General features: G+C 44.4%; 1 protein-coding gene across 6 annotated transcripts in view; it reads right to left on the reverse strand.

The window, feature by feature from the left end:
* Nucleotides 1–27,694, reverse strand: part of CADM1 (cell adhesion molecule 1) — a 325,642-nt gene that overhangs the window by 30,267 nt on the left and 267,681 nt on the right. For 3 of the 6 annotated variants that reach the window (XM_082682631.1, XM_082682634.1, XM_082682632.1), the window contains exons 4-8: nucleotides 27,025–27,162; nucleotides 24,835–24,993; nucleotides 12,162–12,261; nucleotides 8,902–9,074; nucleotides 3,940–4,023 (exon numbers count right to left, since the gene is read on the reverse strand). In XM_082682631.1, the coding sequence (XP_082538757.1) occupies nucleotides 3,940–4,023; nucleotides 8,902–9,074; nucleotides 12,162–12,261; nucleotides 24,835–24,993; nucleotides 27,025–27,162 (654 nt within the window). The remainder of the gene's footprint in view (nucleotides 1–3,939; nucleotides 4,024–8,901; nucleotides 9,075–12,161; nucleotides 12,262–24,834; nucleotides 24,994–27,024; nucleotides 27,163–27,694) is intronic. The other 3 variants (XM_082682635.1, XM_082682633.1, XM_082682636.1) reach the window with 1 other exon arrangement.

A 27,694-nucleotide genomic window follows, 5' to 3' on the forward strand; every position in this document is an offset into this window, starting at 1 on the left:
GGGAGGGAAACACTATTTTCCCAAGATGGCAATGGCTAGAGGAAGAAGCTGGATCCAATTTTATCCACACCTCATACCTCAAGTCAGCTAACTTCAAAGAAAATTCCAAACACAAAACAAAACAAAAGACCCCTCCCCGGTCCCCGTTTCTCTTTGGTTCTAATTTCGGAGTAGAATCTGCCTGAAGGACTCTGAGCCCAGGGGATGGTTTGGCTGGCCCTCTATTTTAACAGAGGGCTCTGGGGACAATTTGGACAACGCGGTTTGTTCTTCAATATCACAGCATGTATCTTTGTAAATGAAACCACATGGACAACTTGATGTGATTAGAAAAAAAAAAAAAAAAAAAAAAAAGCAGGGGGCGGCCAATTGCCCTAATTGGAACAGACGTACCTGATCAGAATACCAGTGTGCATGAGACAGGAGACACCCAAGAAGCTCATGGCGAATTATAGTGAGGCTCCGGATGGCTCCCATTTCAATTCCAACTCTCCAATGCTTTTTTTTTTTAAATTAGAGAGAGAGATTCTAATGAATGAATGGCATAATGGTTGCGAAGCTGCGGCAAGGCTGATGGGGCAAGTTGACATCAAATACTCCATTCAGTACCCCAGAGCCTTCAAAAATTCCTCCCCTAGATCAGTCTACTGCTAGAGGTGTGCGCCGTCACACGAAGGTCAGGAGACCTGCTCCATGCACCTGAGACGGGAGAAAGCTGCCCGGCTCCTCCCACCAGGCAGGTGTGGGATTTGGGATGGCAATATCACCTCGGACTGGGCTCATGATTTCTCCCCTCTGAGGATCTTTAACCTGCTTTTGAGGGAGCCGGGCGACTGAGGACTCAATGATGGTCTGCCTCTCTAACGAGGAAAACCATTCGATTACCCCGGTTATGGAAGATAAAACATAGCGCCAGAGCACTTCCTTTCCGAGGAATCAGAAATCAACTATGGCCTTTCAAGTTTAAAAATATTTTTCTATCGCATTTGTACATTTTCTTGTAATGAAACTCTGACCTGGGGAATGGGTTTCAGTTATTGCATCTGAGTGGGAGAAAAGAAATGGAGGACTGTGGGCTGCTTCTTTTTCTTTTCTTTTTTTTCCTTCCTTCCTTTCTTTTTTTATTTTTTTTAAAGCTCAGGCTTTATGTTACTGTCACTGGATTTAGCTGTTGCAGCTTTTAAGGCTAACGGGTGGCTGTTATGTAGTGAACAGTGCGAGAGAGGAGAGTGGAAATTAATTTAGCTATCCATTTGCCAAGATTCGGTCTGGAAGGTTTTTTTAGGAACCAGTCTAAATCTCAGGGATAGCCTGGACCTTTAAAATGGGACACAGGCTCATTCAGTTCCATAACCTTTAATCGGCTTGAAGTAAGGAGCAAATGTTAAAATCCACGAGTGTACTTTCTAGGCAAGATAAATACACGGAAGCTGCTTGTTAAGACCCAGCAAGCTTAGAAGATCATGTCCGTTAAGGCAGCGGATCCTACAATGTGTTTCAGTGGCAGTTTTGCTCTAACTACTCTTGGGGTACCAGGGAGAATCTGGGTGTTCACTGCCACAGATGCCCTCTGTGTGTGGCCAGGGTTCAAGTGCTGGTGCCGAAAGGCTACTGTGCATCTGGGAGCTCATGGGGTATCCCCTGGAGCCTTGAGGTCGGGAGCAGAGAGACAGAAGCCAAGACAAACCCCTGTTTAAAGTCACCTTCGATATGGACAGGAATACAGGACTGTTTGCTATGAAGATTTCCTCTTATATGGAGCCTTTCTGGTTGGAACGGTGATAACAGTGACTTGTAGCTGTTTGAGGACACAAGAGAAGCTTTCGGTGGGGGTGAAGGCTGAAAGCTGGGAGCAGAGGCACCTCCGCTGTGTTGCACAGAGTGAGGGGGTTGGAGTTCAGGGGGTGCTAGCAAAGGTCTTAAAAACAAAACAAAACAAAACAAAACAAAAACCAGCCTGAGCTAGCGAGAGGCCAGACACAGATGAAAAGTGTTTTTCCGTGTTATGGAGAAATGGGGCATTTCCACAGAGCGAGAAAGGCCTCCACTGCCTTAAAATATAGACCTGCCTAGCCTGAGTCACCTAGAGGGAACCCTCTAGAATGAGAGGTAGTTAAGGGCTGGCTCATCCCCGGGCCCCTTCTGCAAAGATGAACCGACTACTGCAAAAGGGCAGTGGGGGATGGAGGTGTAATTCACACAGACGTCCAAAGGGCCATTCACAGGAAATTTCGTGAAAACCTACTATTGAGAGCTCAAGCCTAATTCAGTTTACAACCTGGATAAGCGGCAAGAAATCACGAAAGGTAAAAACCTAGCTCCTGGTGTGGACAGTGGAGAGGCTGGTTGACCTGGAATCAGGAAGGAGGGAGCATCTTCGCTGTGCTCAGCAATGAGGGGGAAAGTGGGAGGAGTCTGCGCGCTAGCTAACAAGCTTTTGCTTAAGCCGCGGAAGAGCAAAACTGAAACACGAAATACGCACAGAGGAGGATTTCGGAAGCAGCCTGGATGGAGCAGAGTTTAGAGTGAGGCACAATAACCAATTGATGGGTTTTTGGAAGATTTTAAGTGCAGGCACTGATGGTTGCATAAACAGCGGACAGAAAATCCTCACTAGTGGCTTTTTCTAACGTTCTCTTTGTCCCACTGTAATGGGTTAGGAAGGTGAAGAAAACAGACTAGGGGATCTACCATCTTCATTCATAAACGTCCTCTTCCATAGAGCACTCTGGATTTTCGTCATGCTTGTCCCACCAACTCCTGTGAAGACCAAGAGCGTCTCCAGAAAGTCAGTGTAAAGGACAGCTGCCTTATCTAGGGTGGTAAAGAGGGTCTACACACAAAGAATGATGAATTATAGAGTCAGTGTTTTAACAGAAGTTCTGCATCCTGGGGCATGGAGCTCAGAGAGATCTTGCAGGCTCCTGGGATAACAGAATGAACCGGGGAAGTTCTCTTTTAAAGAAAAAAATTTTTCCCCCTCATAAAATAATCACTTTTACACATTCTGGGGCTGGAACCCGCACACAGCAGTGGGGGAAGATCTTATGTCAGGAAATCCTGCATGTCTAGTCGACACAGTGCAACTATAGGCTTTCCTACCGTGGCAGACAGCAGAGCTCCGAGGCTCCCCGACAAGCAACGTCAAGTGGTATGAGAGCCACAGAGTACCAGCAAGGGGATGGATGGCATCCCTCCTCCCTCAGTGATGCAAGTTGGAGACCATGAAACTCGTTTTGAAGAAGAGTTTCAGACAGTCCAGAAAAAGATAAAGCCACAGAGGCTGTGGCTGCCTCTTCCATACCTCCAGTATTTAACTGAGGGCAGTAGGCCGGGGCGGGGGTGGGGTGGGGATAGGGGATGGGGGATGGGTACATGAGTGCCCAGCACAGAGAGGACAGTGGCTTTCTCTGACCTTGAGACCCCAACAACACACACAGGTTCTAACATTGTCAGTGGGTCCTCTCTGAGGCAGGAAGAAGGGTGATGTATTTTGAAACATGACCCCCCTGGGCCTGTTAAAGGGTGTGTATTTTCTTCCATATGAATTAAGATGGAATTAAGACAACGAGAAGATCCAAAGGCAGAATACTTACCATTTCATCAACCGTGGCTAAGCCTAAGCTACAGGCATGTTCTTGCATAGCCAGGCGGCCATTTTCCCTAGCATTCTGCTTTGAACAGTGATGCTTGAAAAAGAATTCTCTTAAGCGTAAGTTGCAAAATATCTGATCTACTGTTAAATGCCTGGATGTTAAAAGATTTTCTGAGGTCCTTAAGATTCAGCTTAAGAACAAAGTATCTCATGTCTCTGAAGTTCCAAAATAAAGGACCCATTATATTCCAAGGATTTCAAGGGACTGTTCCGGCTTCTTTGCATACACACGAGAAAGACAATATACATTCAGGACATTTTCAGTGGTCATGAAGGTACCGTACCTGTGATGATGGTAAGGATGGTGGTGGTGGTGGTGGTGGTGGTGGTGGTGGTTGTTGTGGGAGGAGGGATAGTTGTGGGGGGATCTGGATAAAAAAAAAAAGGAAAATCAAACCCACAATGCTGAACACAACAATGATCAGTAATGACAAAACAAAGGCATGAGGACACTGAGATGTTTGTTTGATGACGTCCCCCTCCGAAACCAAGAGCTTCCCCGCCCCACCCATACCGGAGATCTGGATCTTGTCATTGGAACCCCAAACCTTACTTGGAAAAAGCTAAGATAAGAAGAAGAGAGATTTGTATTAATGATGTGAAGTAGGGATGAGGTGATGTGAAAGAGAGAAGGGAGGGAAAATCAACACAGGACACCCCCGCCCCAATCTGATTTCAAAGGGGAGGGTCAACCAGCTCCGCGCCCGAGAGTCATTTCAGTTTATGCTTCTGCGGATGGGAGAAAGGAGGAGAGGGCGCTGCTCCAGCGAAAGGGCTGCTATCGGCCAAGGATGAGTGTGCTCTTGTTCCCCTGCTCTCCGTGACGAGTAACTTCATTATTCCCCATCAATACATCCCAGCGGGAAGTGAAACTACTTCTACGCTCGTAATAAATACAAAGAAGAGAGAATGTCACCACTAAATATCAAGTTCCAGGCATGTGAGATTTTACTGAGATTTTGTTTTTTTTTAAAGTCAATAAATTTTACAACTTATAAATATTAATGTGTTAGTTGCCTTGGCTCGTGTTAAAAGCTTGACCTGAGTGGGTGGCGGTGATAAGACTGAAAGCCCGCCTTCCTTCTTGTAAACAAGAGGATGAGATATAAACGGGCCTTGACCCGCCAAGCCAGGAATCCCAGAGGGAACCCTGTGTCAGATGTTTGATATACTGTATATTCTTCTATCATCTCAGAAATTATTTGGGGGACAAGGGAAGGGCAAATCTGAAAGAGAAAAAAAGAAAATCCTGAGCCCAAATGATCAAACTGAATGTGTTAAATTGTCAGCGAGACTTTGAACTAAGCAATCATTCTGGTATAAGAGAGCGTAAGACGATTTGAAGGCTTTTGATTTTAAATTTTATCTAAAGCACGTCAACTTTTTCTCCCTGACACATCTGGTGTCCTTTTATCTCCAAGTGAGCTCTCAGATTGTCTAATTAATACATCAAAACTTTAATTATATACTGCACCTTTATTGGCTTTGGTACAACTTCCTGAAAGTTGACGAAAACACTGTTTTGGTGCCTGGTTGTAAGGTCTGCTTGAGATGATTCCTACTATCGATCACTAATCTGAGGTTTTAATTTTCCTAACCAACCTCTCTCTCACACACACAGTGTATGACTATGCTGGGCAAAGATCAGCAGCAAATGGTTCTGTCTTGTGGGAGACTGTGCTTGTTTAAGTTGGGGACACGAGTGGTTTAAAGCAGCCTCACACTGGAGTTCAAAAAGGAATTCAAACAAAAACAACAAAAATTAAAAAAATAAACAAACCCACAAAAACCAAACCCACCCCCCAAGACCAAACACACACACACACACACACACACACACACATCTCACTGTCTGCCAAGATGCAGTGATGATGAAGTAATTTCAAACCACCTTGTCAGATGAACAGGCACCTTTTGTTCAGTCTTGCTTCCCTGGCCTCGTTCTCATGGAGGCCCCAGGTGAGGAAGCATTCTGGGACCCAGCAGATCTTGTGGCTGTTCCCACACCTTGCCGCGGGCACCGGGACAGACACAGCAGAGCGAGGGGCACGGGCCCCCAAGCCAAGGTCTGAAGGCATCCCGTGCCCTCTCCTACCCAACTCAGCTGTACCCAGAGAGGCTCCTGCTGCCCAGCATGTGGGCAGCTAATGTGGTTTCTCTGTTCTGGTTCAATTACAATATTTATCACTGGAAAGGGAACATCTGTGCCTGGGAGACTTCCCCCCCTGGTACACTCTAATGCTATTTCTGAACCCATCTCTCAGAGTATTGGCACAAAATGTGTGATATCCACAATATAATCAAAGGGGAATGGAAGGTCCACTTTTGAAATATGATTTGAAAACACGATTATGAACAAGGGGTGGACCAGACTAACAAGGGCAGAGACTTCAGAGAAAAGGTCACTGGTCCCTTTCGTTTTGTGAAAATCACACACTTTCAATTATTTTCATCACTACCGGGGTAACTGTTGTCCTTCACATCTGGCTCAAGTGACCTGAATGAATTAGATTCTGTTAACAGGTATAACCTCATTGCTCAGATCATTTCCGGCAATAAGAGCAACGTGAGGCCACTATTTAAGAAAGTACAGAGTTGGAGCTAATGAGCGGTGTTTGACACATAGAGGCTCAAAGAACAAAAACAATTGGGGCTCAGGCACTAACCAGCTAGATTCTCCAAGTATAGGAGTTATTTCCAGAGAATTAAACATTTTAAAGACACGTTAACGCTTGGTTCATAAAGTACTTTGAACATTGCTGTAGTAGTAGTACAATAAACCACCTCTGAAAAGAAAATCTACTAGCCATCTTGTCTCCAACTGCTAGGATATTTTATTAACGGACAAGCAACACCTCAGGTTGGCCTTGTAGCTGCCATTCCAGGCAGCGCTACTGGCATAGCTTAAGGGAGGTAGGTAGACTCCTATAGATCTAACAGATCCCTGGACGAGGGTAAGTATGCCAAGCTGGGTTACGGAGATGTGTGTGTGCGTGCGCATGTGCGAACGTGTGCGTATGCACTTATCAGAACAGGTAGGTCACTACGTTTCTTGGCTTTCAATAATGCACTCTGGCCCGGCAAGTGAAGTCCAAACGTCTCATGTTGAAGTGTATTTACTGTTCTGGCGGGAAGCAGTGAGAATCAGAGGCCCTACAAAGGAAGATTCCAATGTCCCTGTAGACTTGGTAATCAGAAGTGTGGTGGCTCGGAGACATAGTAAGCCTGAGACCTTGAGCAGCTTAGGTGACCTTCCTAAGCCTCCTCTCTCATCTGTACCATGGGATGAGGATAATGCATACGTCCTGGGGTTCCTGGGGAGATTCGAGGTTGGTCATGCACATGCAACAGTGGGACACAGGGAGAGCTCAAAAAACGCTAGGCGTAAGCTGGCGTCCCATGTTCCAAAGACATCTGTGTCCTTCAAATCCACAAAATGTTTCTTGTCTGGAAAGGTGGCAGCAGGAGGGATGATAAATCAGAGTTGTTTTTCCAGATAACTTAGTCTTCTGACTCACGGAAGCATACCCTAGACTGGTGGGCATTTGCCACTGCGGACCTGGGGGACAGCAATGGAGGGGGCTTGTGGGAGGCTCAAACCCTCATGTACAGACGGAGATCTACCTGGCAGCCTCTGGCATCAGTGGACCAGGAACAGTCTGAGGCACAGGGTGGCTGTGTCATATCAACTGAAAAGGGGGCCAGGGTACCCCCCGGCATGGACATGGGATCACTGTTCCCTTCATGGGGATCTCCTCAACCACTAGGGAGAACTAATACTCTTACATGTGTAGAGCACAGACCACGTGGGTATTGTATGCAGAAAACACATCTCAGACGTTTACAAACCAGGTGGATAGATGTGATCTTGTAATTCTGCATTACGTTAAAAGGGGGAGAAAAAAACCCCTAAAACCACAGAATTAGATCATAAGGATTAGATTTGAATATCCAAGTAGATAGGGGGTAAAGCATGCTTCCGCGTCCTCAAGACACTGACTCCTGTTTTCTTCAAAAGGAAAATGGCCAGGTTCTAAGACATAACGGAGACAATATTTCCTACATATGGTTCTGTGTGTATGGGTGTATATGCGTACACAGTTATACTTGGATAATGTATTTACAGTGCTAACAGGAAGAAAGAAATGTGCACACATAACTGTATATTCATAAGACACCAAAATTTTCAGGCCTGTGGTTCCTTATTCCATGTCATCTCAGTTCATGACTATGCTTCCTTTATAAACCTGACCTAGAGACTTTGGACAGAAGAGGCATAGTCTGCCATCCTAAGGCTAGAGCAGCAGTGCCCTCCTCAACTACAGAGAGAATATTCACCACACAAAACTGACATTAAGATATCAATGAGAAAAAGTCGGGCGCCTGGATGGCTCAGTGGGTTAAGCCCCATGCCTTTAGCTCAGGTCATGATCTCAGGGTCCTAGGATCGAGCCCTACATTGGGCTGCTGAGCAGGGAGCCTGCTTCCCCCTCCCAACCCGCTCTGCCTGCCTCTCTGCCTACTTGTGCTCTCTTTCACTCTCTCTCTCTGTCAAATAAATAAATTTAAAAAGAAATGGGAAAAAGTCTAAGATGTCTGACATGTAGGAGATGCTCAAGAAACGTTTGCTGGTTAGAGAATGCAATTGATGATGCTATATGCTCTAGTAATCCTGTGAGAAGATATTAAGAAAACAGACAAATTTAAAAATAAATGTGTTCTTGTCTAAAGGAAGAGCTACTGGTGGTTTATGTGGCTACCAAGGAGCCTGTATCATTTCTCCAAGTATTTACTGGCTTGCAACATCTTCGGGAATGTAATAGCTTCATGCTGAAAACAGGATACTTCTGTTCATCAAAGCAGGAGACTAGCTCAGATATCACAGGAAAATACCACTGGGAATAAACTTTCTGAGCTAAATAGCCATTAATTGGTAAGGCTGAATTTTGCAGTCATTATTTCTAACACAGTCTCCATGGCTTGTGCCTGAGGACACAGCTTTCCTGCTCAGCATGACCAGGGACTGTGATCTAGTGGGAAATCCCCACGATTAGAGGGAGAGACGAAAAGTCAGTGCCCTCCCAGGTGGGGACACTGGGGTCCACCCCAGGCCAGGCTTCTTTAAGGTCTTGCAGAAAACAAATGGGCTTCTGGTTTTCAACCGGACCAAAAGCTCTGGGAGGGAACATAAGCAGCAACTACATGTAAATGAGTCTAGTAGAAGACAGGTTTAGCTTTCCACGTACCGTAAACATACAGCATATAATCCGAGTGAGCTTTCCCCACTATGTTAGAGGCTTCACAGCGGTATGTACCGTTATCTGTTTTGTTTAGGTTATTGATGAACAGGTTGGGCCCGGAAAGGACGGCGTGCTGAGGCATCTCGTCATCGACTCTAACCCAGGTCACCATCACCGGCCTGCAGAGGAAAGAGGGGCGGCACAGGGTGCTTCGTTATCTCCCACCAAGACGTCTGCGTCAGCTTCCCACCCACGCATCACAGGAGTCCCGTGGAGGGTGACACGATTAAAGACATGTAACAGAATTACAGCCGTGAAGTCCCCCTGAGTCTGTCTGGAATAAACTTTTTCTAAAAAACATTATCAGGTATTGAAAAACTTTCAACGGACCATAAGCAGGAGTCTCATTATTTGCAATTCATCTTTAACAAATCAGTAAATAAAACAAGGTGCCCTATTTTTATGCCCTGCTGTGTGGTTTCACACCAAACAGGACAGAGCCCAGCCATCATTAATCATCTCATTAATTAGGGGGAAAACAGCAAATTCTTGGCGAGTGATACACGCATTACTCTGATGGTTACAGATATACCAAGACTCTTGCCTGGAAGCCACTTGGGAGATTTAAAGGGATTTCAAGTTTCGTAAAAAGAAACAGGCTTTTACATCTGAATGCTGCTTTCTTTTGACCTCTGCTGTTGGAAAAAGTACCTTGTTCATTCGGGGAAAGGCTCAATCCTTTTTTTCTCCTTGACTCCTACCCGTAACCTGCCTCCCCCGCCCAGTCCACCTTCTCTATGGGTTCCTCTGCTACATGCCTTGCTTTGCTGGCTCTCCCAGTCCCCCTCGCTGTCACACCCTCTCCCTCTCCACGTGCACCTGCAGACCCTGTGACTCAAGGGTGAGGCTTCTGGGTCCGAGTTAGTCACTGAGGGGTGCATCTCCATTTGGGCTCCTTCTGGCATTCAGAGGCCACATTTGTTTCAGCGCCACATTTGTGTCCATTAGGGAAAAGCCAATTTTACAAGATGTTCTGGAGCCCAAATCGCACATGCACCAAGTTATCTTTCAAAACTTCTTGAATCTAATGTGCGTGTTCTTCAAGGCGGCTCCCTCAACCTCCCGTGACATCAGGGCCATGTGGGCGCCTGTGCCTGAAGCTCTCATTTTGGAGGAAGGGCAGCAGAGACGCAGGCACAGAAGTAACTTCTTATCTGTCCCCAGCACCACCTCTAGGAGCGGCAACAGGACGGAAAGGCCCAGCGCTTAATGATGAGCGAACACCTGAGTTAGCCCTGTCGAGTAGCATTCCAACTTTCAAATGGGATGTGAAGTTACAATTTTTCTTTAATTACACATGGGTTTGTCATCACAACCCAGTAAATTATTTAAAAATTAGTCCTGCATATGTGTTGCTTGTAGGCAACGGCAAATGGGTCTGCCTGGCATTCAGAGCTAACGTCCTGCTGCTTGACAGCTGAAACAATCAGTGGGGGTAAGTGCTGAGGATATTCACAACATTTAATGGCAAGTTAAATTACCATTTTTATTGTATGCAATTTCTTGAGAAAATAAATAGGTAATATGCCGGAAAGGATCGCAGTGGAGTAACGTGGGCTTGCTCACACAGCCGTCCACCCGTTCCCATCTGGGAGGAACAAACAAATACCTTCTCTGGCATAAATGTCCTGAAGGAAACATGTCATTGACTGTCTCGGTGGCACATTCAACGGAACAGAGTACCTTCTTTGGGGGGGGGGAGGAACCCCACAGAAACAAAATATAGGTTAGCAAAGCCATATACTCTAAATGTGGTTAATATGGCTGAATATAGGTATTATAAGTGGTGAGAGGCCTGGGAGCATTTATTTCTTTTCCTCCACTGGATTTTATTTTATTTTTTATTTTTCTGGAGGCAAGGTAAGTCACTAACCAGGGCGTACTCCAGACAGTTTACGGAAGGAAAGATCTGCATCCTTGGCTGTGTTCAAAGGAGGGAAAGATTGCTCCGCCAAAGCGTGAAGCATTTTGAACCTAGTAACTTGGGCGCACCACAGAACCAAGACCACCTCCGACTTCCTAAAGGTCATCTTTAAAGCTCCACATGGTGAGGCCAGACAGAGCAGACTCTAGCCCGCAGTGAGGGAAGCCTGACACAGGGAGGGCTGAGGCGTGGCAGCTGCTTCCGTCTGGCTTCCCAGTCTCTTGTCAGAGATCATGCCTTAGCTGTAACAGGGACAGTGCTCTCCAGAGATCTCCGGGAGCCTTCCTTAAGATGCTCAGAGCATGAAAACTGTGATAGTCAGGCTGGTTAATAAAAACTCTGAGGGAAAAAAAAAAAAAAATCATACCACAGGGACAGCAGAGGGAGCTCAATGCTATTTTGTTTTGTTTTGTTTTGGTGGGGACCACTCAAAGTTGAGGGCTCAGAATCTCGACACTGACTTGTTCCCTCTTAGGGTTCTGGGGATTGTTTCTTTAAGAAACAGTTAAAAACAATCTTCACTCTCTTAGAAAGAGCTTCTCTCCTCTCCCCAGATGAAATAGGATGGATGTCTGAAGCAGCACCATCACTAAAGCAGCTTTTTTTGCTCTATTAGTGATAATATACAGCAGTTTCCCTAATTCACTTCCATTCATTCCGCAGGGAAGCAGCTTCTTTGTACTTTTCCATAAAATAAGAGTGTTATGTTCTTTCTCTTCTGCAGGGGCATACATAGGCTGCTTGAGAAAAGCTCTGGGGCCATTCCTTATGAACAAACATATTTCTAGGAGTCACTTCCTTTGAGGAAAGGAGAAGTAAAATTAAAGGTAGGGCAGATTCATTTTCCAACGGCTGGCCCTAATCACAGCGGCTTAATTTAAATCTGAAAACCATCTTTCCCGGCAGCTTAGACATTAACACAGAAGGTAGCAGATTTATCATTAGATTGTGGGCATACTAAAAATGTATTAGGATTTTTTTTTTTTTTTTTTTTTTTTTTGTGAGAGAAGATAGTTCTGACAATCATGTTGATGATAATAAAATAGAATTAGTCGAGATTTCCATCTTAGCTGGCATTTCATTTTTCTCCCAATCCTGGCCATTAAGAACCGACCACAGGTATTTATTCCCCCCTTTAACTGAATATTCCTTATTTCTTGCAAAATCTTCCATCCTTTACAGCAGGAGACAGGTGACAGGCTGGTGACTTGCGAACGCACAGCTTCGTGTTGTGACATTTACTGTTCATGACCCTCTGCCAACCTTGGCCTTCAGAACTTACTGGGGCTTCCCGATGGCTTCACATGTTAACTCGAGCGCATCCCCTTCCCGGGTCAGGCCTTGTAGAGGGTAAGTCATCTGAATATGCACTTGAGGCTTATCTGTGTGACAACAACACAAAGTGTAATGTTTAGCAAATGACATCAGGCAAAAATCAGACTTGCATGCCGCCACAAACCCCACACTACCAGCACTCGCGCTCTCCCCAACCTCATGCCTTCACTAACATCCTCCTAATTAGTTAGTAATCCTGGCATTTGCTCAAATTAAATTGACTAATAACTCCAAGGAGTGAACCGCGAGCAGATAAGAGATTCATAAGCCAACTGCGCCACATCAAACATTTCCTGTGAAATACATTTTGTTACATTGAAGTTTATCTCCAAACTCACTCAAGCTAAAGGAAACTCATTTGCCTTCATGCTGAGGTGAAGCCAGATATTTGTGGTGCTCAGAATTGATACATTTTATCATATATCCTATATTACTATGTGACAATATGTTGTGACAATGCATATTAATAAGTTTGCCTCTTCTATGCTCTTGATTTTGAATGGGAAAGGCAAAACTTCCGAACTCCACTCAAATGGCTTTGAGAATAAAGAAATGGGTGCTTTTGGTGGTCCCAGCGGAACTCTTCGACATCTCAATGTATACACACGTGAGAAGGAAGGATGCAGACAAGTACCGAGGGACTACTGTGCTAGGAGCTGTCATTGGTGGTGGAATAAGCCCAGTTTTAGGGATGAGAACACTGGTACCCAGTCCAGTAGCCAGTGGAATGAACTAGCCAGTCCAAGGTCATGGAGGTAACTTAATAGGAGGCAGGCCTGTGAATGTTGGGATTTCAGGTTCAAAACCACATTACCCAGTAATAATTCATAATTAAAACCAAGTATGGCTTCTGAAGGCAGTCAAGTACTTAACTAAGTGACGTAGCTGTTCTTACATACACTGGCTACTTAAAACCTGTGTTTGGAGCTCGTCGGGGTTTGGGTCCTAAAGATGAATGACGGGAGGTGTGGGCCCTAGGGAGGGAACCAGAAGGGATTGGGATTAACTTAGAAACCCATACAAATACATTTACAAATAAAACCTGAATGGAATGGGGAGACTGTTTTTTTCTATGTTGAACTAACAAGCTATTAATCCCTAAATCAGTTTTCTCATTTAATGCGGTGGCTCTGTAAATGTGTATTTTTGGAAACGTACCCAAGAGTAATAAATGTGAGAGGGCAAGACATCACTTGGCTGAAAGGTCAAAACAATTTCCATAACTTTACTTTCTCAGACAATCACACCACCTAAACATCAGCCCCTTGGCCTTTTACAAGCAGTGCTTAGCTCATTAACATTCATCCTATGGACTGAGAGGGAAATCAGAACTATGGCAACACTCAACTGATCTCAGACCGTACGCGGCTAAAACAAGCTGCATGAGGGAGTCCTCTCTGGGGATGGCTGCTTTCCAGACACGTTGGTACAGTCTTGTTCCCATCACAGATCTTTCTGTCTTGGAAAACCACGTGGCATTCAAAACCTTTTAGGAGTGCCTTTTTGTATACCAGTGTGCACTGCACACTGTGAATGGGTGACCCTCTCTGAGACGCTAAGCCACTTGCCAGAGGACATAAATTAACAGGCCCGAAAGCTCCAGCTGACACTTGCAAAGTACGCATGGTTCTGTTCTTAGACTTGCTGGCCAAGGGAGTGTTCGAGAACAAAATGGTGTGGCGGTGTCCAGAGACTGGTCACTGGGTAGGGAAAGTAGTCCCTACAGAGAGGCAGAAACAGACAGGATACACACCATGACCTTGAGTGAGGACTGGCTGGCTGAGAAGAAGGAAGAGCTGCTGGCCACCCTCCTTGCAGAGCTCTGGTCTCAAAGCCTACACTACATACAACCATTGGGTGACATAAGTGAGTCTATCTGTTTTGCTGGTGTGACCCATAAACACAGAGCTGGCTGGTGAAGTCTATTACAAACACAAGATACGAAGAAGTAAATAAGTAAGTAAAGCAAGCAACAGGAGAAGGTTACGTTACTGGGAACACCGACAGCCAAAGACCCTGGTCCCTTATATTTTACATTCAGAAAGAGCAGCACTTAACAGGGTTCCTGGTCAGGAAACCTCTGTCATTCTTACCTAGGAACCATTCTGAGCAAGGCTAATTTAAAGCCCCAAATCTGGGCTGAAATGGAACATTTGCTTCTAGGTTAATCTCTGATCCACGGAAGGACTACATTTTCCATGCTCTGCTGAGTTCTGCCCATTAAGGAGAAGTAGGATGCCTGCTGGTCTATATAGAATTTTTGTTTTTTTTTTCCCCTTGTGTAATTTACAAGCAAACAGAGAGGGTGTATTTTTCAGCACAGTGCACTAAGGGTTTTACGTGCTCAACTTCCATTAATAATAAAGAGACTGTTGAAAATCCAAGCCAGTCTTGCCTCTCTTCAGTACCACAGACTTCTAGTTAAACTCTTTTTTATGTTACTAATGGCTGTTTCCCAGCTGCCAATTACTCACAGAAATTAGGAAGAGCAAGCTAAGGATCTGCTGTACCTGAAACTTATATTTAAAAAAAAAAAAAAAAAAAAATCCTACTACGCCATAGAAAATGCACCTCCAATTCTGGTAACGGATTTTCCCAATTTACTCCTCAGGCTCCTGGAGAGACCTCTACCATCTACTGATGGGCAGAGCTGCTACAGCTACCTTAATAGCTGGCTGAAGAGGTAAACATTAATCTTATTTGCATCATACAGAAAAATGTCCTTCTCTGACACACGCACCACTTACATGCATGTTATTTGACCGTGGGGCAGCTGAACCAACTTCACGCCCTGCCTGAGAGCCGCACAGGTGGGTCTCTGTGCCAAGATCCAGCCCCTTCCCTTCCCCTGAAAGAGGAACTCCAGTATGCTCAACAGGTAGCCCAGACAGCCTGGGATTCCACTGGCGCCTCTCGAACTCAGGGAGGTTAAATTTCCCCAGGAAGATCCTGACTTGTATGCGAGTATGTCAAAATCCTGCACAATCCAGATGGCTAACTGAATAGCCCAAAGCTCATCATTTATATTTTAATTATGTTCATAAATCAAACGTTATAACCCACCAAAGCTTTTCTGAGACAGACCCAGACTCCAAGATTTATTTTTAAGTAATGAGGTAAGGCCCAGTACATTTTCTGGGTGATCATTTTATGCCTCGGTTGGTGTTGTAAGGCACAAGGCTACGAGCCAGAGGACACTTTCTACCCAACTGCAGTAACTGCCTAGAAATGTATCGCTCAGAATGGCTTAATGTCATTAAAAAAATGGAACTGCTATATAAAAATAAGAAAAATAGTTAGGTCTGTGCACTTATGGAACATTACAGTTACAGAGATGGCATCACCAACAGCCAATCAATTAGGTCAAGGGATCTGAGGTTTTTATAATATACTGTCATTTTTTAAAAACCCTATAAAAGACATTTAGCAAGACTCGTAGAGCAGACAAAATTCGTTCATTAGTCAAAGTTGCACAGAGGGTTAAATGCCAGGAGGCTTTGGGTCACACCACAGGAGCAACCAATTAAAAAAATAATATTAGAAAGACATTCCAATTTGATGAGACTTTCTTTAAATGTACTTTGCTCTCTCTATAAAGGGAAAAAAATATATATATAAAAGGAAACTCTTATAGAGGTTAGAATGGCTTGCTGGCAGATTACAATTGATTTCATGCCAGTCTGACCTTGCACCACGTTCTGTGATCTTTCCAGAAGTTGAAGCTTGAGACTCTGTAGCCTGTATTCACGTTCCTATGTAAATGAAAAAATCATCTCCTTCTCTCTAGATCGCAACACTAACATAGCAGGTTTTTAAAATTATTTATTAAAAAAATGAGTAAAATGGTATTTAGCGGTTTCCTTTTGCCTGGGATGTCATCCTTTCCATGTACCAGACAGGAGTAGAACTGAGGACTAGGAAGATACTTTTATCCCAGCACGAGACTTATTACCCCATGGGCTCCCAACAGCCTTCCCAGCCCAAGAATTTCTAAATTCTTATTTAGAATGTGGGCATCCAATGTTCTCTGATGCACTAACTGTAACCAGGCCCAAGGTCCTGGGTGCAAATTTGCTTCTGTGACTGCATTCGGGACACGGGCTCTTCATGGACAGCCCTTTCGCCCAATTTCCGAATATCTGTTGGAGCGGGACTGGATGCCAGCGGAGCAAATAGTAATGGTCTCAGGGCATCTGCCAGGGAGAGGTCAAGGGCAGCAAGTGCTCACATGCATCAGAATGGCTGGGAGAAGTCTGGGTCAGTGCCTACGCATTCAGGTAGGGAAGCATCAGCTGAAGAGTCTTTGTCAATCACGGGGGATTTCTGCAGTTTGGAGAAACACGACAATGCAAAGATTAACCTGAGATCTGGGGAGTATGAGGGTTTTTTTTTTGCGCTTGAGGCAGGAATCGGCACCCCCCAAACAGCTGCCTGGATTGCCAGAAGAGGCCAGCTTTGCACTGAAGGAAGACAGTGTCCGGTAGCAAGACGTGATTGGGTCTGGTTTCGAGAGCAGTCACGTGGAGCTTTCAGAGGAGTTCCACATCTTGCAAAAGGTTTGCTTTCTAATGTCATAAGACATTCATGAATAATTCTCACCGCCATTTATTGTTTGTTTGCAAGGCAAAGGACCCCCTGCTGTTACATCTGTTGTATGAATGGGAGGACTGTAACTGCACTGGGGGAGGACTGAGCTACTGGGGGTGGGAGGAGTCAAACCAGGTGGGAGCTGTGGGACCAACAAGCACGTACCACATCACTCCAGCAGATCGCAAATCCTGCCTGTGGCAACTTGCAAGGAGTTTTGTGGATACGGAAATTATTGTTTACCCAACAGAATCAAATTTTATTCTGCGACGTTGCGACAGAAAGTTATGTTTCCAGTGCTTTAGAAATGGGCGGCACACTCATATAGCAATCTTCCCTATCTTCGAGAAATCTTTAAAATGTGAAAGTGAACGCAGGGAAGGAAAAGCACGTATTTCTCTATAGGAAAGTCAGCTCTGTAAGAAGGAAAGTTTTGGGTCTTTTGTATCCTGGCACCCGGCACATGCAGTAGGCACTCAAGACTTGTTACGGAGTGAACAAATGCATGAGAAGCTGGAGAAATGCCGGGGTGTGGACTCCTACTCCAAGATCTGTTACTGACTTAAACAAACAAACAAAAAAAGCCAGAACATGAATACATCTTAAGCTTGTTAGAAGATAAACTGGGCACATTAACATTTTTGAGAGTTTATTTGAGCACCCATTGATTTAAACAAGGCAACACAACACTGAAAATCCTCCCGCCACAGGAGCTAGGGGAAAGGTTTCTATGGAGAAGACAGGGAAGCAAAGCAAGGGCCATTATTTGATTGGCTCTCGCTTAAGCAGTTGCCTTATTTGGTGAAAGTCTAGTTGGGCTGTTCCTGATTGGTGGTGGCTTCGCTTTCATTTTTTGGGGAGCCTGGGGACTTTGGTTGAGGGTTTCCTTTGCTTCCATAGGCTACCCAAGACATGGTAGTTACCCCAATCTCATGGCCTCCCTGTTGAATCACTTCACTAGCCCTTAGCACAAAATATAATCGTATTATTCTTCTGGAAGGTCAGTCCAGCTCCCAAAATTTGAGGTTCAGCCCACGTGTTCTGATTTACATGCTTCCCTTTCACTACATGTTTATTTAGCATTTCTGGTGTATCTCTAAGGTGGGATCTTTGGGGAAATCATAAAAGGATGTTGTCTGACCACTCATTTTCGATTTTCAGATTTTAACTTCACAACCATTTAACCTTCCACAGAATTGAAATGTGACCTTGAGTTAAAAACCATTAGAAGACTCGCTTTGCAGTGGAAATGCTCAATGTCCACAGCCACAGAGACATCTTCCCCAAAGACAATAGATGGGACAGCGAGATGTGGACAGAGCATCCTTCGTAAGAGACCTCCATCTCCCGAGTGTGACTTCATAAGGTAGAGGTGGTGGCTTTCTCGTCCTTGACCTTGTCATGTCACTCAACTCTTGCTCGCAACAGACTTGCCCTGACACTGACTCTGTGTTTTGAGTATTGGTCCCTCAACCTCCTGCCCCCTATGGTGCAGCAGAAAGCTCCATGAACAAGCTCCACAGTTAGTATCAGGACTGTGGCCCCGCCCCTGCCCTGTGGTCACGCAACAAATGACAGCTCAAACATTCGTTTGAATCTGGGGGTCTCCATGAGGAATACGAAATACTGAAATGACTTCCACTGAAACTCAATTCATTGCTTAAAAAAATAAAAGGAAGGGAGAGTGGGAGGAAGAGCATATTCTGTTCAAAGACGAGACGAGATCAGAGAGAAACAGGCCAAATCGGGGAACACCAGCTACTATGCTTTGAAGAATACGATCTGGGAACAGAACTGATGGGGAGAGGATGCATCCAGGAGCCGTGTTGGGAAATGACGTCTTATCCTCCACTCCCAAGCAGGAAAGCTTTTCCCATTTCCAGGTTTTTCTCCCTCCTTCACTGCAGGGGCACTGTCGATACCAGAGAAACATTTATTTTGGCACAGACAGAGAACAGGTTTGGATCATCTCCTCAACGTTTAATTTTCCCCCAATCGAGGGAACGAAAGGAGAAATCCAGCCTTCTCCCAACCCCGGATGAACAGGAAAATGGATTGACAAAATATCTGCCTAGAGGGGCTCAATAAAACTCATTTTGAAAATGATGCCTATGTACACGATTAACCATCAGGTGATAATCAGAGGAGGGAAGGTATTCAAACACCCATTTCTAGAGTCTTTGTTTTCACTCTCCCTTTCAAAACCCATCTCAATTTCTCGTTCTCTCCCTCTCTCTCTCTTTTTTAAACAAATAGGCACACATAGAAAAAAACTCTCACAAAATGAAGATTTTTGCAAATTGTACCAAAGAAGCAAGGCTGTGACGGGAGGAAAGCGGAAGACACACAGCAACCAATGGCGAGTCCGGAGTGAGGCTTTTCCCACTTTGCACGGCGATCTGAATTTCATACTGAGGGTCACAGCTCTCCTTTGAATCCCCAGCTTACATCGCTCTGTGTTGCCACCTTGATGCTATTTAAACAGTTTTCTTTTAACGCGCAGACAGTGAACTGTTCTCCTTTAAACAGGCTTTTATTTGACAAGAGTACGTTCCTTTAGATGTACAGCTCCACTAACCACGCGACAATTGCACCACGCTCCACTATAATCAACCATGTTGTAAATTTGAGCAACGCCACGTACACAGACATGCGGGAGGGGAAAAAAGAACCGCACAGAAGGAATTTAGGGTCATCTAGCTCAGAACGTTAAAAGGCAAAACTGTTCTCCGCCTAACATCTAAGGCAGGAGAGCTTTGAACTCCAGCTTCCGTGCATAATTATTTTCTGTTTTAAACACTGAGCCGTGTGTGGCTGCCTCGGCAGCCTTGCTGAGCCTTACAATGAAAGCCAGAAAACTGAGAGCCCTACTGTATGTTCTTCATTCCCAGCAACGTTCCTATGAGAAAACCTTATTAATGAGCTTGCAAACAAGCACCCAACAGGGAAATGTCACAAACAAGAGCGGCTAATGCCCCAGAAAATCAAATAACTGAACACTTGGCTGATTGTGGTGCCTTTCATATTTATAATAAAAAAAGGGGGGGGGGCTTTAATTCACTAATTCTGAAGGGGTCAACACCTTGCTGAACAAAACAACTCATTTATTTATGTTCAGAAATCTCCAGATGATAAATTACATTGATGTTAATCACTTCAATGCATACTACACAATTAATATCTGTACTCACCACGAACTTAAAGATTATTAAAAGTATGACAGCATACACATCTGGCTGATTTTTCACATAATTGGGCACAACAATTTCTCCTGGTACCACAAATAAGGGTCCTAACAAACAAACACTGCAAAATTCTGTGTTCAATTAATTAGGACTTAAATCCACAAGACAAAAGCAATTCCAAGTTGTAGCTCAAGCCTTGTCCTCTGTGCAAGATGGTAGCTCTGTTTTACTGTTCCTCCTTTCCCTGTCGGACTTAAAGTAAGCTGTTGAACGGTATACACAGTGCAGGTCTTTGCTATTTCTTTTTAAAAAAATATCTCCTCAAAAGGATGCAGTTTATACAGAACTCAAATCCGTTATCTGTCATGTAACTGTTCATATCCTGGTTAATAACCATTGGTTTTAGATGAGGTAGAAAAAGGTTTCCGGAAGGCTTCATGCAGCAAAATGGGCCAGGCCCGAACCAAGTGAGTAGAATGAATACCAATTCCAACAGGTTAGAGTTCCCCCAGGGTAGTCTCATTTACCCAGAAAAGAGCTGTTCTTAATCTGAGGTCCATGGATGAGGTCAGCATTTCCCGGTGATAATCTAACACTTATAAATAATACTACAAAAAAATCTTTTTAGGGGCACCTATGTGGCTCAGTGGGTTAAAGCCTCTGCCTTCAGCTCAGGTCATGATCCCAGGGTCCTGGGATTGAGCCCCACATCGGGCTCTCTGCTCAGCAGGGAGCCTGCTTCCCTCTCTCTCTCTCTCTCTCTCTGCCGGCCTCTCTTCCTACTTGTGATCTCTGTCTGTCAAATAAATAAATAAAATCTTTAAAAAAAAATCTTTTTAGGTACCAAAGAAAAGGATATTAAAAATAATAGTTATGTACTTATTTTATGTTTATTAAACATAACACACCTAGCAAAATAAAATTCCTAATTTGGTATTTTTTCACAGGCCTTTGTTAGGGAAAAGCAATAAAGTGACTTAAAGATAAATTCTAAATGAGTTGAGTATAGACCACCTGTGGATATGGGAAAACTGGTCCTCAGATAAATGAAGTTAAGATTAACTCTGTAGGATAAGCAGACTCCTTAAACTGAAAGCAAAATGTGGTGGATCTGTGATTTTGTTCATCTTCTCCAGATCTATGGACTCCTAAAGGGGTGTTTAAGAAGGTTAAGGGTTGGGCCAAATACAAAGGGATGCTAAGGGTTTGGGCCAAATACAAAATGAGGGTCGAATACTCCTCACGGAGTATCTAAAATGGTCCCACATCCACGCGGACTGGCTGTTCAATGTCATGTATTTAAGTATCTCTTCCCATTGCCATCAAGTTGCGGTGCTGCCTGACTGCCGAGTGGGGGGCGGCTGTGAGAGGGATGGAGTTGGCCCACTGGCAGAGGCCAATGACCAACAAAGCCTTAGTGCTCAAAGACCGAGTGCCTTAGGCATCGGAGGCAGGAGCCCTTTGGTTGTTGCATAGTGGCTGGTGTTCAAGAGAATAAAGCTGGCAGGCCATGATGCAGAGGGTTCTGTGTCTGGAGGAGCTACTGAAGGAATTCCTAGCTGACTCTCCCGAGCTGTCAATAGCACTCCGGGAAAGGAGGGCAGTGAATGATCAGGTGACTTTCTTTCTTTCTTTTTTTAATAAAGATTTTATTTATTTATCTGAGAGAGAGCATGATTGAGAGAACGAGTAGGAAGAGGAGCTGAGGGAGAAGCAGACTCTCTCCTTAACAAGGAGCCCAATGTGGGGCTCGATCCCTGGGATCATGACCTGAGCCGAAGGCAGACGCTTCACTGGCTGAGCCACCCAGGCACCCTATCAAGTTAAACTTTCTTGAACACTGAGTCTTATTTAAGATGCCAAGGAAGACTCTCAATTCCCACTCAGATTAATAAAATGGTTGGTAACTCTTAACCTTCTTTTATGTAGAAAGACTTTCTCTTTATATACATTCCAAAAAATTAAATATCAAGAAGAAAATGCTTGTGTGGCTCACTTCGGATAAACACACACATACACACACCAACAAAAACAAGAAACAATAGTCTCCCATAAAAATGTGCTGAGTAAGGAAGCAGCGCAGCTAGGTAGGAAGAGACAGGTAAAGGGGGCTCTGTAACCAGGCTCACAGAAAATTCCACATGCGGAGAAATACTATAAACAAGATATTAGCCAGAAAGAAGGGAATATAACAAATCTACCTTGTTTGTTCTAAATACAGATGAGACATTTCCATAATATTTACAAATCTACCTTGTTTGTCCTAATTTATAGATGAGGTATTTACCAAGTTCCCCAGTCAGTTTTCTATAAAAGATGGCCATAAAAAGCCCCCCGCGGCAACCCATCTGGTACCCCTGTCACTCTAGAGAGCACTTTCTGTTCTCGCCTTCTCTTAAGAAACTTTCACTTCCTTCCCCCTATGACCCGCAAGATTCATTCTTCGACTCTTATAAGACAAGAACCCTCCAATGGTGCCATGTTAGAGTTCAACATGATCAATAGTTGTGTCTTTGTTTTTGGAAGGCACTGGTCACTTCCCTGTGGGTGAGGGCTAGTAGGAGACTGAGGTCAAAGGAATTCAGGTATGCAGTTTTACTCCTTGTACTTAGAAGGATAAATCTCTCTTGAACCTACAGAAGATGGAAGACAAAGCTTATAAAGATCATTATCAAGTCTTCCAAGAGGTAGGAGGTTCAGTGCTTATAATATTTTGCATTTGGGAGCGAGTATAATTTCATAGGTGGGTGGGGCTATATTCTATTTGGAAGATACTTGGGACACTGGAAGAGTTTAGGGGCGGGGACTGGGTGAATGTCTACTCAGGTTTCACAAAGGAGTTAATGTATTATTAAAGCTAATGGGCCCCTACAAGGAAAGTTAATGGATATTAAGTTTGCTTAAATGAATTACATATTAACAAAGTCACAAGAAATCTACTATCTGCCAATTTAGATAATATCTGATCATTTCTGTTTTCCCATTATAGGGACATTACACCACAATAGTTTTGGTGATATGAAAATTATAAGCATGATGCCTATAATGAAGCTACATAATGATGGAGATGAAATGAATTAACAAGAAAAACCTGCATTATGTAATGTTAAATTGAGCCAAACTCATTGAGTAAGAAAAGGTGAGAACAGGATTGGCGTCTTGGAAGCAACTTTTCACATTTAACTTTAGCCACAAAGTAGAGAAACGATTAGAAGCCACATTTTACACCTTTCCCTGGCCCCCGTTTTGCTCAGGCAATGGTGGCCCTCAAGACACATGCTCACTTCTAGCCCCGGAACCTGCGAACATGGCCTTATTTGGAAAGAGATGTCTTTGTGGGTGTATCAAGTTCAGGATCTTGAGATAAGACCATTCTGGATTAGCTGGGTGGGCACTGACTTCAACAGCAAATGTCCTTATAGGACACATGCAGAAAAGAGAAGGCCAAGTTGAGACAAAGCAAGAGGTGAGAAAGACATGCCTCACGCCAAGGACTATCTGGGGCCCCCAGGAGCCAGAAAAGGCAAGGAAAGCTCTTCTCCCAGAGCCCTTTTGAACGAGTGTGGCCCTCCTAACACTTCAACGTTGGTGTTCAGTCCTCTAGAACTATGAGAGAATAAATTGGTTGTGTTAAGCCACGAAGTTGGTGATAATTAGTTACGGCAGTGCTAGGAAATTAATGGAGAGATGGTAATGCTTTGCCTTTATCAGACCCCAGGGGGTTGCCTTTCTAACCAAACTCTTACACCAGTCCCACTCTGCACACTCAAATGTCACTTGCCATCTTTCAGACGCTCAGTTACAGATCTCTGAAAAAAAGTGAGGTGTTGGCTACTTGGCCACAACTTTGCTGCAAGGATGGTTTTGTGCAGAAAACACTTTGGCAAGCACGAGAGTCCTCAGAGAAAACAAGAAGAGCGTCTTCAGTTCATTGGGCACAGTGAGGACACCACCTCACTCCCCACGATCTAGCTGTTATTGATGAAGCCATTGAAATTGTGGCACCGATCCCAAAGAGTTCCACTTTTAAACTCATTGCTATACTTTAAGTTAAAAATGGAAGAGAACATGCAATTTAAAGCAAAATGCTGATGGAGAATGGGAAGAAAAGACCCTCTATATATTAAAAAAAAGAAAAAAAAATCAGCACTTCTGCTGGGGCTAAGAAAGTGGGAGGGACCACCCTCGATTGTGAAGTTGACAAAGAAATGATTATCGTCAACACTCACAAAGTGCAATTAATTGAGTCATGTGATAGAACAGATTGGAATCGTTTTAAAATTTTACATTTGGGTTAAATGTAGTATTTTGAAAATCCTCACTGGCACTCTATAGTATGGCAGTGTTTCAATAAAATAATCCTTTGATTATTTTACTACTGAGACAACAAGATAGAAACTCTATCATATGTATTCAATAAATGGCTTCTCAAGTGTTTTTCACCAACTGCTACTCTGTGCCCTCAGGATAAAATATTCAGGTACTGCTATGATTGGAACAAAGGCCTGTGTCGTTCCCTCTCCAAATTCCTGTGCTGGAATCCCACTGGGGTGATATGAAGAGGCGGGGCCTTTGGGAGGTGCTCAGGTCCTGGGGGCGGAGCCCTCACGAATGGGATTTGTGCCCTCCTGAAAGCTGCTCTAGAGATCTCTAGCCCCTTCCGCCAGGAGACAAGGCAGTGACTCTGAACCAGGAAGAGGGAGGGTTTTCTCTAGAACACAGCCGTGCTGGTGCGCCTTGTTCTCGGATGTCCTAGCCTCCAGAATGGAGTCATAAATAACTGTTGCCCATAAGCTACTTGGTGCTGCTTTGTTAGAGCAGCCTGAACGGACGAGGACAGGTACTCACACTGTACTTCAAGGTACCGCTGGGTCTGCAAGTTTCCGGTAACAGCTGGATGCTCCACCTGACAGATCACGGGGACCCCGTCGTCCTCCTTGTGCACCTTCAGCATCAGCTGACTGGTCACCGTGTACATGTCTGACCACTCCTCCACCTCCGATTTGCCTGGGGGACACGGAATATGCCGAGACATCAGAGCTGAGTGAGTGCCTATCGCTCTGCTTCTACAGGCTCCTCTCCCCGCCCCAACATTGCTATTGTACCCGAGACGATGGAAGTCACTCGGGATAAGGGTATGCTGTGGGTAGACAGCAGATAAAATGAGAATTTTCTAATTCTCAACCTTGCAGGAGAGTATGTAAGATGTATTTCTACCCCACATAATAGATACTATTTTTATTTAAATATATTACATATGTTGTCTTCTATCTTGAAACCTCCCACTAAAAGGCAGCTGAAAGTTGAACCACGTTGCCATCTGACTGCTTAAGGCATTTTGGAGGAGGAAAAAGAGAAGTGCTTTGCACCCCTAACCGCCATCTGAACTTGAAACGTCTAGTAGGCTGTCATGTGGTTTAAAAATTCCAGGACATCATCCAAATCCCTGAAGTAATTCAATCAGGAACAGAGATATAAACAAGCCCCAATGCCCACCTCCCTCAGCAACAATTACCAGGGAAAGTAACTAACTGGATTTACATAATTGAAATTGTAATTGAAATGTTTAAACTCTGAGACTTTTGGAAGACCACAAAACAACAGCAGCAACAACAACAAAACCTCACTGGCAGTGGGTAGAGCAAAGTAAGGTAGAGGCTTCGGGCCAGATGGGAGATACGTCCAAGAACACCCAGAAAAGGAGGGAGGAGGCTTCCGGACGGGATGAATAGGCCAAGGCGGCCCCTTTCCTGAACTCAGCGCTCCCTGGGACATGGCGCACCATTAACTTTCTTTTAATGTTTTGTACTTATCGGTACACATTTAATGGCTCAATTCACTTAGAAAAGCAGAGGGGAAATGAGAAACTCCTTCCTTCCAAAACCATACCTAGGAAATAGGAGATTAAACAGAGCAAGCTTTTTGAAACTGAAGCTGTTATATATAGATTTATCTGTTTCTAGATATAGATTTTTATATCCCCTTTCTAAAAGGCCTTATTCTTTTCTTCCTGGCACTCCTGATTTATTCAAGAAGCACACACCGAGCACTTACCTTGGCCCAGATACAGCTGCACGCTTTACAAACATTCACTCATTTCATCTGCCCAAGAATCGCATACACTCTGTAATAGTAATATCCCCATTTTAGCAGAAATTGCTAAACACAGCTGGCACTTCTGTCAGATGACCAGAGCTGTATGAACCATGGGTACTACTTCCAAAGCAGCCTTGGAAAGGAAGGGGTAGGAGGGCTGACCCGTCCTCCTCCTCAGGATGGCCGACACAGAAGGCTCAGCCTGGGTCCAGGCTGCGGCCGAGGTGCTGCCGAAGGGGGCAGATATTAGAAGGTCCAGGAATCCAATGAGGGGTGGCCTCGGCCCAGGGAGAGAGGGTGGGGAACAGCATTAAAGGAGCAGCCTGAGCCATAATCACAAATGGTGAACTTTGCAAAAGAGCAGGCTGTTGAAACGTGCACATGAGCTACAGATTCCACGAGAAGGGGGGTGTCTGCAGATCCACAGCGAGGGTACAATCCTTCTCACACTTAACGCACCTGCCCCTACAGGAAAACAGAGTCAGTGAGCTGATGGTGCAGGGATCCGTGTTAGAAGGAGGCAGAATTCACCGTGTTTTTTAAATGTCTAACATGAGAATTTGGGGAGCTAACCTATCGTAGGTCAGAGGGTGAATGAGAACTGAGGGACAACATGGACACCTGGAGTTCAGGGGAACACCCCAATAGTGGCTCTTCCTTGCCTAAAGAGTTCTAGTTCTTTCTGAGCGCCGGAGTCAAAATCTAGCAGCACCTTTCTCCACAAACCCTCAAACCACAGGGGGAGGATATGCATTAGAGTCAATAAGACGCCTTTAGGCTGTGGCTTCAGACGCATTTAGTAATTGATTAGGGGCCCTGTTTATGTGGATATTTTTGTTTTAGGGACATGTTTGGCATTCATCTTTCATCTCCCACAAGGTATGGCCCTGCCAGAGTCAGGGGCCCGCCCAATACTTCTGGAAAGGGCAGCCTGCCCCTCACCTTTTAGCTCCTTGTTCCCTTTGAACCACCTGATGGTTGTGGCTGGTTTGCTGGCCATGGCAGTGCAGTTGACTTCAATCTCCTCGCCTTCCACCGCTGTGTCTTTCTGGATATCGATCATCAGGTTGCGTGGAGGGACTACAAATGAAACACAGAATCCATTTCTGCACATAGCCCTCTTTTCATTAGAAATTCGCACCACCGCTACCAAAAAGAGGAGACAACCAGTGGACGTTCCTGATGGGATTTTAAAACGAACTGCTACCAGAGGGGAAAAAAGAAGTACAAAGACATCATTAAGAGTGTGAATCATGTCAAAGTGGTTAATTGAGAATTTCTCTCCTAAAATTATCTTATAAAATGTCCAGTCTCCCACTCCTGAGTCATCAGTGACCAAGTTATAACAGTGGTATTAGTTACCATCAGTTATTAGAAAACTGACCAGAACATAGATCGAAAAGTAAGACAAGTACACGCTAGTGAATTTATCATCCTCATTGGGAAGGATCTGGAAGGACTCTCTGTCCTTGAACTCAACCCTTGGATTTCAATCTTCATATGAAAGATCTTGAAGAGAATCACCAAAGATCGAAAAATTAAGAGTCCCTTAAAAGAATCGCTCACCATAAGCACAAATGGAAAACTCGTGCTTTAGAACGAGTTCTGTTCC

Source organism: Mustela nivalis (genome assembly GCF_964662115.1).
Source record: "Mustela nivalis genome assembly, chromosome: 9".
Classification (NCBI taxonomy): Eukaryota; Metazoa; Chordata; class Mammalia; order Carnivora; family Mustelidae; genus Mustela; species Mustela nivalis.